Source organism: Tiliqua scincoides, chromosome 2 (assembly GCF_035046505.1).
Source record: "Tiliqua scincoides isolate rTilSci1 chromosome 2, rTilSci1.hap2, whole genome shotgun sequence".
NCBI lineage: Eukaryota > Metazoa > Chordata > Lepidosauria > Squamata > Scincidae > Tiliqua > Tiliqua scincoides.
The window spans coordinates 229,458,745-229,477,746 of NC_089822.1; the positions used below are offsets into that span (position 1 = coordinate 229,458,745).

The window sequence follows — 19,002 nt, forward strand, 5'->3', positions numbered from 1 at the left end:
AGCAATTTGCCTCAAAATAAGCATTTGTGCAGGGTGTAAATACTATTAATCTTGGAAGCAGCTGATCTGTGATGGAGATTGCACCAACCAACCTATTAAAGAACTATCAGCACAATTCTAACGTGCTGGAACAGGCAGGCCAGCGGGCCTGTGCTTTATCCAGCACAAGTTTGGGGCTGGCTGAGACTCGGCCCGAGGCAAGGGGAAATAATTCTCCTTACACTGGGTAGAATTGCAGCAGCCCCAATGGGTTTACTTGGATCTGCACCACATAAATCAGTGGTGCAAATCAAATAGCTCATAGCTGCCCCGGGCTGCCCGGGAATGGGGCTAGGATCCAGCAGAAGTGCCGGATCATGGCCCTGCCTTCTGCTCCCCACCTGGTTGCCCATAGGCCTGCGTCAGCCCAAGGGTCCTTTGGGACTGCACCCTATAGAGTGCAATTTAAGAGGGATTGCATGATCGTACAGTTTCCTATATGAAATAAAAAATAAAACCATGCTCTGGCAGCTAGATGCTGTGGCGACAAGTTCTCTATTTAGTATCCTCTGAGACGTTGTTTTGTATGTGAAAAGAATTTTTCATGGGAAGAGAATTCAACCATGCAGTTCCTCTCCTACAACATAAAATGGAACAGTCCCAACTTTTCTATGATTTTTGTTTAATCTGAGAAACTAAGCTAGTAGTCTGGGCTACTCATACAGTAGATGATAATGACATGACAGAATTCTGAGGTGAAGGACTGTACAGGTTGAGTATCCCTTATCCCGACTGCTTGGGACGAGGTGGTGTCTGGGTTTCAGATTCGTCTGGATTTCAAAATAACTGCATAAATATAATGAGAAGTATTTGTTCTTGTTTTTTTTCACTGTTCCCCATCTGGGTGTCTACTGCTCTTTGAAATTTTTTTCAACAATGCTTGTACAGGTGCACACCACAGAGTAGAGAACAGAAATTACAGCCTGTACTTGCACTGCAGGTGGGACTTAGCATAAGACCTTCACATGCTCACACTACATTTAAAAAAAAAAAAAAAAAGCCTTGGGCAAAAATGTTTGGATTCTGGAATATTCCAGATTTCAGATATCCAGATAAGGGGTTGTCCAGATGTCCAGAAGGGGTACCTGTACCACTTCCCACACAATTTGAGGGTCACATTTCCGCATGTTCATTTGCATTAAAGAAAACACTAATAAACCTCTACGTACATTCAATACTAGCATGGTAAGTGCTAGCTCAGATATAGTCTTTCCCTCTGGGATGCTAATTCAAGACAACATTAAAAGAAAATAGCACCTGAAAGAAAATAGCATCTGCCACCTACAATATGAAGTGACACAGTCCAGTCTAGCACCTCAGTTTTCCACCCAGTTCTGTTGCACACATACAGCAGGCCTGAGAGTCTGTAAATACACAATACTCAGGTAACACCATTGGATAGAAGCCACCCAAATATGGTTCTGTGACTAGTTACAGTTGTGCATCCCTGTACTATTTAGATATAAGCACTCTTGTATTTTGTAAATGTCTACTTGACCTAATCCATAAAGTCATTACATGAAAATGAATTAATTCCCCCAGTCATCCTTACTTTATATCCTCATCGTTGGCAAAGACAATGATAGCCCTGGCTCTGGGTGTATCTAGAAGCTGCTTGATAATTTTATCAAATTCGTAGGTCCTGTCTTTGCGCTCCTGTGGGATTTTCAATGACTGGGCAATGCAGAGACCACCACCTGTTAATAGAAAGAAAGACAAGATGCTAAAATCTGCAGATTAAAACAAGGAAGAAAACTGGAAAAAATAGTGGTTAGAAGGGAGGACTAGAAGAAAAAGTGAGAAATGAAGGCCTAATTTGCCCAGGGTGGTACAGTGGATTTGGTGTTGGATATGAGTGTGGGATCCAAATCCCCAATCTGCCATGAAGATCTTTGGCTGTTCATGTGTAAATTACAAGTCTACCTCATTACAGGACAACATAGCCTAGCCCTAGCTGATTGCTGTGAAAATTGATGTCAAGCATTTTAGTCTGTCTTGAAAACTGAAAAGTGCAGTTTAAATTTCTAGGCAGGGGCAAACAAATAAAGAGACATTCTGCAAATAAAACTCCATATCTGAATCCAGAATTAGTTTTCTGATCCTCATCCAGTTTCAGCCCTAAACAGGGGGTCTTCTCCAAATCTAAAGCTTCCTCGAGTATGGAAGCCTGTTGGGTGTTTTTTTTTGTTTGTTTTTTTAAATAGATTTATAATAAATGTTGTTTTTAATAAACACAATAATTATCCCATTCTGATAAATGCTTTCATTTAGTTTCAATCTTGCTCCTGCTGAATTAAAACAGTCACTTAAAAGTGTGTTTAAAAATATATTAACATCTGGTTTGTAGGAAAAATTTAAGAAGGGGGACCTAATCAGGCAGCTTGCCCCAGGCCCAATGCCAGCTCTCAGCATCCCTGGTGGCAACTCCTACAAAAAAAGTGTCCCTATATGCCCTTTGGATTATGAGCAGCAATAAATTGTTATTATTATGAATCCCTAACTATGAACTCTCTCTCTCTCTCTCTCTCTCTCTCTCTCTCTCTCTCTCATCTCATCTCACTGTTACAAATCAAGGCTAGGCTTGATCTCAAGACACTGAAGTGAAATTGGATATATGCTTTAAAAAAACAAAAAAAACTTCTGCGATTTCCCCAAGTTTTCCACTGAAAACACAGCTTAACATTTGTTACAGCTCCTTTCCAAAAACCTGTTCCTTCTGTGAGATGATACTATCGGATACCTCTTGCAACTTTCCCCCGTTTTTGTCCTTTTTTATTCAAGGGTGCACAAACCCTGGCCCAGGGGCCATTTGCAGCCCTCAGCGACTCCCAATCCAGCCTGTGGGGAGCCCCCAGTCAGTTGTGGACCTACTATAAGGTCTGTTGGGGCAAAAGCCCCTGGCACAAGGTGCTAAGACCCCGCAGAAGCTTCTCTGAGGCTCCCGATGGGGGCAGAAATTGTGCTTTCGGTTTAAAGCATCGGGGAACCTCACAGAGGTTTCTCCGACGCAGGTGAAGGTTGCGCGAGGCTCCGTGAGCCACAGGTGAGTGGGGGGGGGCAGATTTCTGCACAGGTAGCAGCGGTAGCCCACGGGGGGGACACCATTGCAGACCTTTGCCCCGGGCATGGGGCTGTGGAGGTCCGCTGCTGCCCCCAGTCTCTAATCAGTCTCTGGTACTCCGGAGACTTGCTGGATGCCGCACTGGCCCAACACAACTGCTCTCATTGTGAGGGTGACTGTTTGACCTTTTGCGTGAGCTGCAGGCCAAGGACTCCCTCCACTGCTTGCTTGTCCAAGGCCTCTTAAAGGCCTTGAGCTACTGCAAGATCTTCATTCATTCATTTAACTTCCATCTCTAATATATTCATTTATATAAATTTATTTAAATTTGAAATGTAAATTAAACCTTTTTTCCCCTTGACACAGTGTCAGAGAGATGATGTGGTCCTCCTGCCAAAAAGTTTAGACACCCTTGATCTAGTTCTATATCAGACCCTGATTTAAAGGCATGTCTGGCCATTGCAGACAGCAAACATTTAGGCATCAGCCTCCATTTTATTAATAGCCAAACAAAGATGTGGGACACATCCATGTCTTCCTGGTGAGCCTTTGATCAACAGGGATATTAAAGCATCAGAGTGTTCCATGAAGGAGAAGGGATGAAAACCTATTTCCCCAAACTATATTGTGAAAATTGCCTGACTTTATAGTTACTGCTTTTTCCCTATGGCCCAAGTCTTTCTGGCAGAGAAGACTCAATTGCTTCTGAATAGCCCTAGTCATTTTAATTCCCAGCACTATCTGTCCCAGGCTGTACTCACAGGTAGCACATAACTACTAAAACATTTAGCCTAAAATCTCTCCAGAGAATATGCTGCCAGATCCAACATAACTAGAGTGGGATATTCCTCCCACAATCATTTTGGAACAGGAGAAGATTCTATTGAATGTTGTCAGGGATTCCAAAACCGTGTCAACAGCAGTCATTGCAGAGAGGAAAATGCAGAAATAGCATCTTGTCTGATGAGAAAAATAGAGAAACTTCTATTGCCAATCAAAGTGTTTAACTGGCATTCTATTCATTTTTAAATATGTGTACTTCCAGATAATATGGATAGGATGGGCACCCGTGTTGATCCAAGTTGTAAATATTGGAACCTTTATAAAACATTCCCATCCATAACATGCACGTGGTATAAAGAGCAGCCCTATTGGATATAATGATCAAATCATGGATTCTGTTCTCCACAACGTTCAATCAAGACACCAAGTAGCTCTGAAGTAGGAAATGAAGGAAAGAATCCAGTGTCAGTAATGTTAAGCGTTGCTGTGCTGGACCAACTGAACATCCATCTAATTGAGCACCCAGTTTCTAATCGTGGCCAATCATATTGGTCTGGGAAGCCATAACAAGTCATGAAGAGAAAGAACCACAGCTTCCCTGTGGATGTTTAAGCATTCACCGGTAATCAGAAATATATTGCCTCTGAACATGAAGGTCCCACAGACCTGTCATAACTAATAAGCCAGCAAGAAACCTCTCCAGCATGAATTTGTCTGATCCCCTTTTAAAGTCACCAAAGCTGTTGGCCATAACTATGAAAGGCTGCAGAAACCCAAGCTTCCATTTTGCAGTGACTAGATGTTATGGAGATGTATCTGTCAGGAGTCAAGCCCTTGTCCGACCCCTGCCTTACCTGGCTGCAGACCAAGGGCAGACCTGCCTGGCCACAGAGCCACCACCAGCTGACCAGGTAAGATGCAGGGCAGCTGGCTGGGAGAGACTGCCCCCCCAGAGCTCAGCTGACCAGAACAGTGAGCAGGGCTGGGTCACCATTAACCACCAAAGAGGAGGGAAGCAGGCTAGGGTCAGGGCCCCTTTAAGCCTAGAGAGGCTTAAAGGAAGAGGAAGGGGAAGAGCTGAGGGTGTGGCTGGGGAGGATAAAAGCAGGGAGGCCTGTGATGACAGGCAGTTCTGGAGAGGGAAGGCAGGAGGCTGGAGCTCTTGCCTCAAGACCAAGGGCCTCAGGTCCTGCCTCCAGGGAGGAGGACAAGGGTATCCTGAACCCCTTTCCCTGGCTTGGTCTGAGGCTTCCCCTGCAAGGAACCCCTGGGAAGTGGAAACCCCACCCAGGGGTCCCAAGAGACCATCCAGCTGACCCTCGGCACCCCGCTGGGTGACTCCCAGAGACCCCCCTTTGGGGGCACCCCTCACAGCATCTTTAGATGGGCTTACAGCAAAGCAGAAAATAAAAGTTAATACCTCTCCTTGCACTCTGTGGTAGCAAATCTTACTTGCAAATCTTACAGATCCTTCGCTGGCTGCTACCTAATTTACAGTATAAGTCTTTGAATGTTTACTGAGAAGTACGTTTCACTGTATTCAATGGAGCTTACTCCTAGGAAAAGCATGAGTAAGATTGCAGCAGTCCCGGAAAGGGCCACACTTTGCATTTATCAGAGTAATTTGCCTCTCAGTTTAATCTAGAAAGGCTTCTCTTAATACAGCTGAGATTGGACACTGGAATATTGTCCCACAAACTATCACAAGTAGAATCACCAGCCTGAGTGGAAGTTAAAACATCAACCAACTGCAGTGAGAGTGCTGCATACACTGTAATTTGGAAAAGGATACATGCTCCTTGATGGAAAAATACTATAGTTAAATACACTGCAGATACATGCAGGTAGTTTAAATCTGATAAATAGTTACCGCTGACTAGTTCCAGTGGTAAGCTTGCTTACAACTTGTAGAAAAGGGCAATATAAAGTGTTCCATAGTGTCCAAGGGCCATAGGGAATGAATATTAACTTCTAACTACTGTTAGAACTACCACAACTATTGTGTCTGTTTCAAAGCAGTTACACAGAAGCCAGTTCTATGGAGTTTCAAAATTCATGCTATGGATATGATCTTTTTTGGTTGCCTGATAGCTGCACAGTTGGCCCTTCTCTAACCTTCCTCAACAGTGTCAGTTTCCAGATTGTACGTACAAGGAAACCAATACTGGTGGTTTATCCTCCAGCAGGTGTCACTGTTGCACATGGTTTATCTCATTATCATAAAGTTGAAGATAGCTGGAGATCAGACAAGCGGAAAAAAAGGACAGGCCAATAACTAAGAAGCCCTACTAGAACAGATAGCAATAAAAAAGCACACCAAAAGTGCACACAGAAATGTATCTGTCTCTGTTTTCATGTATGCCAGGGGTGCCCAAACCCTGGCCCTGGGGCCATTTGCGGCCCTCGAGGCCTCTCAATGCGGCCCTCAGGGAGTCCCCAGTCTCCAATGAGACCCTCCAATGAGGGTCTCTGGCCCTCTGGAGATTTGTTGGAGCCCACACTGGCCCGATGCAACTGCTCTCAGCGTGAGTGCGACTGTTTGACCTCTCACATTAGCTATGGGATAAGGGCTCCCTCCACTGCTTGTTGTTTCACGTCTGTGATGCAGTAGCGGCAGCAAAGCAAAGGCCGACCTTGCTTTGTGCAAGGCCTTTTATAGGCCTTGAGCTATTGCAAGACCTTCATTCATTAATATAAGTTCATCTTTAATATATTCATTTATGTAAACTTATTTATTTATTTATTCAAATTTTAAATGTGAATTAATTCTTTTTTCCTCCGGCCCCCGACACAGTGTCAGAGAAATGATGTGGCCCATCTGCCAAAAACTTTGGACATCCCTGATGTATGCAGTCAGCCACAAAAGCACAATGCAAATGAATTCTGAAAATGTCACTGGAGTCTAATTCAAGCATATACCGACTGGGTACATGTGCACTGATCTACTGATTTGATGTCTTGATTTTGAAGAATCCTTCCACTTCTTTCTCAGAGTTTCACCACATGAATCTGATCAGATTTACTGAAGTAGTGGGAAAAGGTCTCTAGTAAATATATTAATAGCTGATTCCAGAATTCAGACAATCCACAAGCAGTTGCTGGTGTCAAGAAGCAGAAAAACAAGTACCTTTGTACTTACTCTCAAGGGTTTCTAACAGCCCAATTTTAGGCATGTCTACTCAGAAGTAAGTTCCATTATAGCAAATAAGGTTTACTCCCAGGTAAGTGGGAGAGGATTGCAGCCTAAGAGAGCTTAAACCAGTGAGTTCCACAATAAATTGCTTTGAAACCTGGAACCTGCATCTCTTAAAGACCTCATGGTCATAGGCTATTCAAGTCAGAAATGGATAAGGTTATGAATTCTGACAAGAGTAACATCCAAGACTGTGAGTTTAACCCACATTAGCATAATATGTTAGCTTAACAGTTACCTGCCAAAAACCAGATTGTAGAACAGGAGAGGCAGGGGGTTTAGCTCACATTAGCATAATATATTATGCTATGTATCATATTACACTGGTCTTCGTGGGACTGGTGTGTGCCAGATCCTAACCCCATTCCCTGCCCCCTTCCCTTTCTCTTACTCACTGTCCCTGACATGCACCAGCAAAATAGACATGCACCAGCACATCAGAGGAGAGTCATTGGGGAAGTGGAGGTTTCCCCTGAGGTAAGGGAATGAAAGTAAGTTCCTTTACCTGAAGGAGGCCTCTGAAGTGCACCCCCTCCCCACAACCAAAGTGCACTCGATTGGCAGAAGCTAAGTTAGGATTAGACTATATCATGACAGTGTCTTCATTTCAGAATTTACACTACACTGTTGAAAACAGGTCAGAGCAAACTCAAGATAAAAAAAAAAGACAGGGAATCTGTTTTATGCTGTTACCCTGCACATCCCTGATCTTGTCTGATCTTGGAAGCTAAGCAGGGTCAGGCCTGGTTAGTACTTGGATGGGAGACCACTTGGGAATACCAGGTGCTGTAGGCTTATACCATAGTCTTTCGAGACTGAAGGTTGCCAACCATGTTTAATCTGCAACAACAGTTATTTATCTCATGAGATTTTTTTTTGTGAAAATGAATAATATAAAGACCTCTAGAATCAGACTCTAAATGAGATTGCATATACATTTTTTTAAAAAAGAAAAAATATGAATACAACATGCATTTGAAATATAATTTATTTTTTGAAGAGAATTTCTATGCGGAATGAGAAGCAACATCTCTTTGAAACGCAGCCCATATGGATTGTTTGTACCAAATTATTTTAAATTGATCTTTTTTTTACCCCCACAGCAAACTTAATCTTAACCAAAATTAAACAGAACCCACAGAGTGTAAATTGGCAGAGAAACTAAAAATGTCTAGCACAGATGAGTTAATTAAGAACTTTATTCTATTAAAGTTGTCACTGTAATTTTTGGTGCATTTTTAATGCAGTTCCCCAGTGCATTTTATCACCTCAAAGACTTGCTTTTATTATGACAGTTAAATCAAGGTTCTTTAATATACCAAAATCAAGGCAGTCACTGGAAGATTAAATCACTTGCTAAGAATGGTATAAAAGATAATTATGGATAGAAAAGATAGAATAGTTTTTTTCCCCCTTGATGGGTTGATTCTGATCTAAAAATAGGGAATTACAAAACCTCAAAACGTTAATTCTGTAGTGCCCCATGGTTATGAATCTCAATAGTTTTTTGTTGTTTTTTTTTGTTTTTTGGGGGGGGCAAGGTTTCTTTTCTTTGTAAAGTTCACAATGGTAAATTATTCTATATGATGGAGTTCTGAACACTTGTTCTAAACAGAAGTATTACTCTCTGAGTTGGAAGGGAATGGAGTTTGAGCCCCATTACAAGATGGCAAAGATGGAGTCATTCTGATCCAGGACCAGCTTTGGAAGTAAATAAAGGCTAGTGGAAGGACGAGGAGGTGATTTTTGCCTCTCCTTGTCTTTGGAATGTGACTCAGAGTCACATTGGGATGTGCTACACCTCATGTTATATCTACATTCCAGAACGGAAAGCTTTAGATCCAGCAAGAGGAGTTAATAACATTCACATCTTTCTGGATCAGAGGGTAGAACAATAATAACTAGAATGGAGCCAGAGGGGCACCTGTCCTGGGAGCGACACTGAGTGGGGACACATGACTGCCCCCAGTTCTAATTACAGAGGAGTTGCTGGCAGCTTCACATGTCCTGTTCCTTCTTCTGTGGAGTCTGGGAGCCTCTACAGGAGAAGGAATGGGGTGCACAAAGCCATTGTAGCATCCACCCCCTCATCCAGTGAGAACCTGGAAGTGATGTCACAATGTCTGCCTGTCCTCCAGTGAGAACCTGGAAGTAATGTCACATGACATTGTGACATCACTGCCCCAACTGCCGGGGCAGTGTGTTACGGCTCTACCAGAGGGAATCACAGAAGCCATTCTGCCTCACACAACTTGAAAACCTGATGTTTTAGAAAGTGAAGTACAATTATTTTCTGCCAAAAGTCAGCAAGGAACCCAGAAGTTGGTAAACAGAAACATGGCTGAGGACAGGCCCCCCTCACTTAGGCTCTCCAAGCCTTGTCCTTTTGCTTTAGATCATTGCACACCCTGCAGTTTTAGTTATGGTTTCTTTCAAAGCTCAAACCAGGGCTACAATTTAGTACCATTCCAAAGATGCGGAACAGTCAATCATTCACATTGCTCCAGCATAAATCCAAGCACTCTAAACTGAGAGCTGCAAAAGCGCAGAGTCGCATGGGGGACACATTAATGGGGGGACTTGTTTGGTAAACTGAGGTTCATGTAATGGTTATTGCCCTGTATAGTAAAGTGTGTCCACAATGAATGCTTTTTCACAAAAAAACTTGAGACATATGTGACTTTTTAATTATATTGCTTTAAATGAAACAGTAATAAAACAGCAATTCTATAGCAAAGAGATCTTTTTATGAAAAGTTAGGTTATCTGCAAAAAGGGGGTGGAAAGAAAGAGAGAGGCCCAGTTGTTTGCCCATCATGTTTGTGTGCATGTAGGCAGTGGGCATCTATATGCTTGCCCATTTCTGATCTGTAGTCATTTGCTTGCTACCTAGAATTACTGGCTGCAACACTGCTCTCAAATGATACTTTCCAACACTGATTTGGCTCCATTGCTCAAAGCAATTTCCTGCAGGCTCCGCATGCCCAGGAGAGTGTTATGCTCTGTGACATTGTTTTATTTTTCTGAACTGCCTCTTGGAATGCCACACTGTAATTTAAGAGGTTGTTCAATGCTGTGCCACTCTCACAAGGATTTCTCTCCAACCCCAGTATGAATGCTACTGCCTCTAGACACTGAAGCATTTTACAAGTTGCAAGCACAAAGTCTTTTGGGGAGAGGGGTGGTTGCAGGAGACTCGCGAGATCGAAGAGCTTTCTTGATTTATTTACTTTTTTCATGGAGAGATGCATAACATTTTACCTTCTTTCAGATGACTGTGCAGCCTTCGTGGCAAGCAAAAGACACTACCAAACAACAAGGAATTTAATGAGCAATAAAGGCATAATGACTAGTACATGGTTAGCCCTTGCAGGTACTGCAGGAAGCCAGCTTGAATATTCTCCTCACTGCAATAGAACAGTGACTTAACAGCACAGCATGGACTTGGATGTAGAAAGCAGCAGATTTCAGTGGGAAGGGGATTGATACATTGACTTATAAAGGTTAAAAAAAAAAGGTAATTTCCTGTCCTCTTATAGCTCCATAGGATGCTGGACTTTAGGACAAGAGTTAATAAACCTATTCTAGGTGCCTTTATATTCTTCCATTATATAGCCAGATCTACCTTTCTAGAACCTCAATGCCTGCCAGTAGTTCTTCCAATTTGGAATCTGAAAGGCACAGCAATTTAGAAAACCTCCTTATTCATTTGAAATCCCACATCTTTATCTTGAAATGCAAATGAGATGTGTTGATAGTTTGACCAGACTTTCAGACACTGCAGGCAAACCCTGAACGTATAGTTTAGTCCAGGGATTCCCAAACTATGGGTCGGGACCCACTGCTGGAGTGCGGTCTGATTTTGGGTGGGTTCCATAGCGGCTGAGCAGAGCCTCCAGTGAAGGTGATGGAAGGATCAGATAACTAATTGCCTCAAACCATGAGGCTTTTCAAAAATCCAGTATCTGCTAATTACCCTGCAAAGAACTCCTAAGGTTTGCAAGCATGTGTAAATAAAGGAAGATAAATGTTGGGGCATCTTCATTATTATGTGTAAATAAATAAAAATATATTTTCTTCTAGATTTTTTGTTTAAGTCTTGTAAACCTTAGGTGGGTCCTGATAGAGTATGAATTTAAGAAGTGGGTCCCAGTGCTAGAAAGTTCAGGAACCCTTGGTTTAGTCACATGTACGGGGATGTTTCTGGTTAAACAATAGCTGTGGCAACTGAGGGGCCAGGTCACAACTGGGACTGCATCACATGTGAGCTTTTCTACTGTGCTGTGGTCCTGAAGAAGATTGAGGCCCCCAAATGCAAGGTTCCACTTGTACCAATGGAAACTTTCCTTCCAGTTCCAAATAGCTTTGGAGACAGAATTTTCATCTGAACTGCAGCTCTAGGAAAAGGATTAAATACCACCTTATCTGCTCAGCATAGCCCTATTTCAGATTGCTGCTCATGGCTGCTATGTAACCCACAAAGTAACCACATACACATTGGAGGTGGAATGGAGATCAGTGGTTCCCAAAGTGGGGGTACCATCCTTGGGGTGTGGTGGCCTGGGGTAAACAAGGAGGCAAGGGAGCTAAGCAAGGGGCATTGAAGATAATGGGCTTATGGCACCATGCTGGCAAATGACACTCCAAGTTTCTGCCTCTACCAAGCACTGGCATCGCTAGCGGGGGTGTGGGAGGTGCGGGCCGCACCAGGTGATGCGCCCTGGGGGAGGACACGCTAACTTCACGGCTTTAGGAGCTACCCCGTCATGCCATACACCATTGGATGCGGAATGTCTAGTGGAGTGCAATGCAACAAACAGAATCGAATTAGCTCCTTTCGTTCAAAAGTTATGGCCAAAACACCGGAAGGAAAAAATGCATGGAGCACTATGGAAAGTGAAAGTGAGCTGTATCGCGCGTTTACTCGCTAGTAGGCGTTCTTGCCATAGTCCATCGGAAAGGGCAGGCTGAGAGGAATCCAATGACACCAAAATGGTCCCAATCCAATGAATGCAGCCCCCAAAAACACAAAAAGGAATAGGTCCCTGCCTCCCTCCCAGCTCCCCCCCCAGCTGCCCAGCAGGAAACAAAGCCACGTGGCTGTGTTTACTCACGAGTAGGCAAACTTGCCCTAGTCCATCAGAAAGGGCAGGTAGAAAGGACTCCAAAGACGTCAGAATGGTCCTGATCCAATGAATGCAGCCCCCAAAAAGCCTGAGAAGGAAGTCCCTCCTTCCCTCCTGCAGACAATTGAGCTCTATGGAAAGCAAACTCAGCCAGCTGGTCGTGTTTACTCACGAATAGGCAGATGTGCCTTGCGTTTTGGTCAGACCAGGCAAAGTGGTATGTGAGGCCACCAGAAGGGTCCTGATCCAATGGAACTGAAGCTCAACATATGTTCCAGAAGGCAGCCCCCCTCCCCAACTAAAAAGTACAGAAAAAGAGGCTTGAATGGTAAGGGGAAAGTTTTCTATTTTGCACTTGCAAAGCCAGGTGGGTCTTTGTCTTGATATGCCTGAAATAGAAGAACTTTAAACTGGGCACTGGGGAAAGCTGGAAATCTCACTGATTCTTTTTGGGGGCTTGTTATCACAGGCAGAATACAGAGTAAGCTCCATTGACCACTATGGGACTTACTTCTGAGTAGACTTCTGTTAATAATAATTAATAATAATTAATAGACATGCATAGGCTTGGGCTCACAGGCTGCAATCCTACCCACACTTTCCTGAAAGTAAGCCCCGTTGACCACTATGGGACTTACTTCAGAGTAGACATGCATAGGCTTGGGCTCACAGGCTGCAATCCTACTACACTTTCCTGAGAGTAAACCCCATTGACCACAATAGGACTTACTTCAGAGTAGATTCACTTGGTGGAACAGGACTGGCTCCCCCTTAATTATTTCTTTTATTTTAATTTAATTATTTGTAATTATTTATTTTAATTTGCTTGATGATGTCACTTCTGGCCATGACATCACTTCCAATGGGTCCTGGACAGATTGTCATTCTAAAAAGTGGGTCCCAGTGCTAAAAGTTTGAGAACCGCTGCAATAAGGTGTTAGTAAGTCGACACAGGGTGTGTGTGTGGCTCTATAAGTTTTCAAAATCACTAAAATCAGAGTATGGAGGAATAATCCCATCATGTTATATCTATCAATCAATGCGTAATTTCATGCAAAATGCAATGAACAAACCACATTGAAATATCTGTGTTCTAACAAAGCCAAAAAAACCAGTGGGGGCAGGGTGATGGTATATCACCACACCCACGAGCTGGAGTGTTGCCCCGCTCACTGCATGGGGTGACGCACAGGCCTCCTGCACCAGGTGACACAAATCCTAGTGATGCCACTGCTACAAAGTGCTGAAATTAAGCACTGTTATTATTCTTCGTAAATATGTCACTATAGTTCTATTCAGAGCAATATATCATGTTGTAACTGCATGTGTTTTTGTCTCTTTGTCATTAAACAGAAAGGGCAGAAGCAGAAAAATCAAAGAAATGTAGACAATATAATTCAGAACATCTGAAGTATGGACTTATACCTGCATCAACAAACCAGCAGGTGCCCATGTGGCTAATATGCAAAAAGGTCTTCTCTAATGAGGCAATGAAGTCTTCCAAACTAATTGGACATTTGAAATATCTGAACAAAGCAACAAGAACTTAACATTTTAAAAGTACAAGGAACTTAGAGACAGCTTTGTGTCGGGACCCGTGAGAGATACAGGATCATCACTGCCCAAGTGCCTTGCATTTGTACATCTCGATGAATCACAGCTGTGTAACAGTGCATGCTTACTCAGAAGTAGGTTGCATTAAGTTCAATGGGACTTACTCCCAGGTAAGTGTGGGTAGGATTGCAGCCTAACAGCCCAATCCTATGCTGCCCAGAGTGCAGGGCTGCTGTGATGCTGAAAATGGCTGCCACAGCATCCTGAGCGCTAACTGGGCACCGCTGGCGGCACCTCGGGAGAAGGGAACTTTTGTCCCCTTCCCCCAGGTAAGGCAAGTAGCACTTATTCATGAGACCAATCAAAATGTCTACTTTGATAGGTGAGGTGGCAAGTTAGCATGCAGTGTTTTGTACCCCACTTCTATCCACCACCTCCCCTGGGCTACCACTTGACTGGCTGCCCGCTCCACCCAGCCATATGTACTTATCTATGAGTGAGCAAAGAGGATGCTGAGGGTTTGGGGTTGGCTTACCTCCACCTCGGAGGGAGTCACCACTGCTGCATCTGCTGCTTCCTTTAAACTGGGCAGATGGGGAGGAGAATGCGCAGAAGCAAAAAGGTTCCATTCCCAGGATTCTCCCTGCTCAGCTTGTTTCAAGGAAGCAAAGATGGCAGAGGAGGCAAAGCAAGGAGATGTGGATGCACTGTGATGGGTGGTACGCAGGTGAATTTCATGCTGCTTCAGGCACTGGATGAGCTCAGGGGGGCTGGCTAAAGTTATAACTACATGATGCCAATCATGAGCTGAACCAAGATAAGAACAAATATTTTCAACAAGTTTTCTTTCATCAGGGTTGCGAGGCTGTTTTATGGGCTAGACCAAATATCCTAGTCATTTCAAAGGCAGGGTGAGCTATCAAGTAGCAGCTGATCCTGAGTCATTCTTCACTTTCTCCATTTTTAAAGGTGATAAACAACCACAGGAGTCTGAAAACTTCATTCACTTGAATGCGTCATCACCATAAAAAATACTTTTTGGTTTTTTTTTTACACATAGTCCATTCAGCATATGAGTAAGAGTCTGATTCCTTTCCTTCTGACCCAGATTCTGCATGTTATTTGGTCCATCTTAAATGATTAATTTTTAAAAACCTGGTGGAGCATTTGAGCATCGTCCCGTGTCCAAGCATTGACAAATCCACTCACCAAACGCATGGTGGTGAGGGCATCCTTAGTCTTCTGGCGAGGTTAATCCCCCTCCCCAGTATCTGCCAAGAGCCAAGTATCAGCACAATAGCTGCCTTCTCCCACTCTTCTACTAGCACCTCTCAGCTGCACAAGCTGCACCTTGAACCCCCACCTCTTTCAGTCTATTTGGACTGGAACAGGCAGGCACACACATGCAATGTAATGGAGCAGCAGTTGGTATGTCCAGAACTTCTCCAGCACCTCCAGACTCTAGGAAGAGGCTCACTTTTCATTCTAAGTAAAAGGATTGGCAAAGGTTGCAGCCATGCAGATAAATAATCAGTTCAGCTTACACGTTTATTTTGAACCAGCATTTATTATCCATGCAAATAAGCAGCAGATCTTATGTCAGGTGAGCATATGTTTGGAAGCAAAAATGTAATGCAACACAAGGAGATGAATCACTGCAAGTGAAGTTGAAAACGCACATCTGTTCTATATCTGAGAGAATATTCTCTAATGATACATAAGTACGGGTTGAAAATGAGACTGCAGTGGACAAATGAGCCTCTTTCGATTTTAAAATCTTGGTTGCATTATTGCATTTAACAGAATTGTAAGAGTGAAGCAAATTGCAGGCAGACGGATAAATTTATCACAACATTGTCAACACTACAAAGAAGAGCATGAAAAATCCAGACCTCCAGGCAACTAAATTACCACCATTTTCCACCATTAAATGGCTATAACAACCTTTGTGATAGTTGGTTTCTTCCTTCTCTTGCTAACAAATATCACAGCAGTTATTCTGTTTGCAACACACACCACAAGCCACCTGTTTACAGGGAAATCAGTCTTCCCTTTCCCTTCTCTGCACACACATGTGAGGCAATTCCTGGCTAGGTGCTTTCATCAGCTTTCCCTCTGCCTGCAGTACAGAACAGGGAGAGATTGGGGCGAGGAGGAGGGCAGATTGGGAATAGGAGGGGGGCTGGTTTAGCACCCAATCAGGAGAGAGAATTTCAGCAGGTGCAGCTTGTCATCTGTGAGATGACAAGCTGCACCTGCTGAAATTCCCCTCTTCTGTACAATTGCTAAAGGTCCAGAATCCCTGAAGTTGAAAGTTTGCCCATCCCTATTTTAGTGGATACACTGCAATGGTGTGGGTGTGCTCTTCCTTAAAGTTTATTTTTAATACCTATTGGTGCTACTACATTCTTGTGCTGGGATTGCTGTCAACATCATTTCTGGTTTGATCCAGCTGCAAATTCACAACACTAAAACCCTGACACTAAGAAATGGATTTGCATAGTGACAAAACTGCTAGCACAAACACCAGATTAATTGCTTCAGTACAGGCTGGTACAGGGGGCAAGAGAAGGGTGTTCTTTTAATCCATCTAACACACATCTGAAACAAAAAGTGCAAAACAAAATTAAAATGGTCGAGAAAGGCTTCTGCAGAAGAGACTCTTCTTCCTTAATTCCACAACATCACGCTGAAGAGAGAACTTTCTTTTAAAAGCTGAAACTCATGAGGTCAGCATGGCTTCAGATAGCTAAATTGCAGTAGGAACAGACAATCATAGATGCTAAACCCCTTTAGGTTCCCATGAGGGAATAAAACTGGATCTGGGAGGTTCATAATTTCCCAAATGAACCACCAAATGAGATATATTACAAAAAGGTCTCTTTGAGCTTAACTTTGCCAAGTTACACCCTGGAAATCATTATCTGCCAACAGTAAGAGTGTGCATGTGTAAGTCTGAAACTGACCTAATGAAGGTATTGGAACAGGCCACACTTGGGCTCTGATCCTGACAAAATGATACCTCTTGGCCCTTGTCCCCCCACCGAGTAAACATACAAGGCAAAGTGTTTGGGTTAAAAGTGAGTCACGTTTATTGGAATTAATGCAAATCTTCCGGGTACTGTAAACTCTGTGGTGGGTCCTTTATCCATATGCTCTCCCCTCCCCTTTCATGTTGGTATTTACATTAGAGACACAGCATGCAGTGTCTGTCCCCCTTTCACTGACACAATTCCCACACTGACTCGAAGCTACAGACCATCTGATGATCTGCAGCTTCTCTATGTCAACCCCAACAGAGCTGAGGAAGCTAAATCACACTCCAAGCCAAATAGCCTTTGAGGTAGACTTTGCAACCCAAGTCTAAATAGTCACCAATCAGCATCCTTGAACCAGATTATCTCTGGAGATTGGTTCTCATTTCTCCTCCAGTTCTTGCTTGCACACCAAAACCCATTCCTACTCTCTGTCCCTCAAAGGGGTGAATCCAGTGTTTATGTTTGGGGGTGGGGGCAAGAACACTAAACTCCAGAGTCCAGGTCAACCAGATGAATAGACCTGGCCTCCCAGTTGAACTTTGACCTATACAGCCAAGGTTTGCTAGCCAGGTAGACCTGGGCTCCCACCTGGACTTGGAGTCCAGATCTATAGACCTCCATGGTCAAGGTTTGCTGAGCAGATAGACCTGGGCTCCCATGTAGACTTGGAGCCCAGATCTGCCAGCCTTTGTGGTCAAGGTTTGATGAGCAGGTAGACCTGGGCTCCCACCTGGACTTGGAGCCCAGATCTACCTGCCAAGTAGACCTGGGCTCCCGGTTATGCTTGAGCTGCTCTTCATAAGAGTTGGTGCTCTTCCCGCTGACATGACAGTTTGGGGGGGGGGCACATACCCAAAGCTCCCCTTGGTCCACCCCTCTTCTCTCACTATACCTGTCAGCTAAGACCAACCTATCACCATACCCTTTGAATGTAATTACACTCCTTGAACCTAAGAAGAGCCCTGCTGTTTCAGGTAAGGCCCATCTATCCAGCTTCCTGTCTCTCACAGTGGCCCACCATATGTCCCTGTGAGACTGTCTGGAGTAGGTGGAAAAAACTTCTCACCAACAGCCAATCAGGCGAGAGGCAAATAATATCTACCCAGCTCCTGCCAGCTGGCCTCAGATTATCCCATTGTGTAGGTGGGGTTGCTGCAAGATTGGAAGCAGACAGAACCCAGAGGGGGATAGCCAGACTGCCTGTTGACCAGGGCTGTCCCTAAACTGTAGCAACACCCAATCAGGTGCTCCAAGCAAGGGATGGCTGAGGCAAAGATACCTCTGCTTCATAATGATGGAAGAGGGTCAGTATTCTGAAAACACACAAAGTAGCATATCTAGAGGGGGAGCAAAATGGTAAGTATTGCAGGTGCCCTAACATGCATGTAAGAGGCCCCTCCCACTCACCATTGGAGCCACTCTGAGCAGCAATGGCACTACCCAGAATGGCTCTAATAGTGGGTGGATGGGACCACGTACATGCACATTACAACACCTGCAATACTTATTGTTTCCCCCCCCCAAGGTACACTACTGAACACACAACTACTCTGCTTTTAGATCTGCTCAGTTTAGGAATTCTCAATGGTGATTTTGAGCATTGTCAGACGCAGAACAAAAAGGCACAGCATTTCACACAACCTGCAGAGGATGATGGGAAGATCCATAGCTCACTTGCTTCCTTTTATATCATTCTAAATTCAGTGCCCCAGCACCTCTAGTTAAAGGATCTTCGGGAGCAAAACCGCTTTAAATGTGGAACCTGCTGTGTAAAAGCTACTGGGAAGGCATTATGAAGTGGAAAAGTGACCCATTACTAGGATAACATGCAGGTAATCAATTTTATCCTCACTGACAACACAGTGAGCAATCCAAACTGTGCAGCAGTCCCTGTGCCAGTGGAAGGTGCAATCAGCAAGCAAGCAGCACTGGCGGAGTGGCTTACACCACCCCACCAGTGCGGCATTCAGAGGCTCAGTGGTTGGCAGAGATAAGTATATCACAGAGCTGTGCAGGGCTGGGAGAGGGTGTTTTGGAAGTGGAGGCATTTCTGGGTGGGGCAGGGTAGAACAGGGGGCAGAGGAGGGGTGGGATTGGTAGAGTCCTCCTCTACTATATCCTAATCCCCCCCCCCCGCTCCTGGCCCAGCTAGTGTTACACTGGGCTGCTTGGTCTTCCACTAGCTATATAACTGGTAGAGACCTGATTA

The 19,002-nt window shown here is 44.0% G+C and overlaps 1 protein-coding gene across 1 annotated transcript in view; it reads right to left on the reverse strand.

Annotated features, from left to right (window-relative positions):
- The window catches only part of GRM7 (glutamate metabotropic receptor 7), a 466,404-nt gene that overhangs the window by 223,793 nt on the left and 223,609 nt on the right, over positions 1–19,002 (reverse strand). The window contains exon 3 of the mRNA XM_066613569.1: positions 1,592–1,736. Coding sequence (XP_066469666.1) covers positions 1,592–1,736 — 145 coding nt within the window. The remainder of the gene's footprint in view (positions 1–1,591; positions 1,737–19,002) is intronic.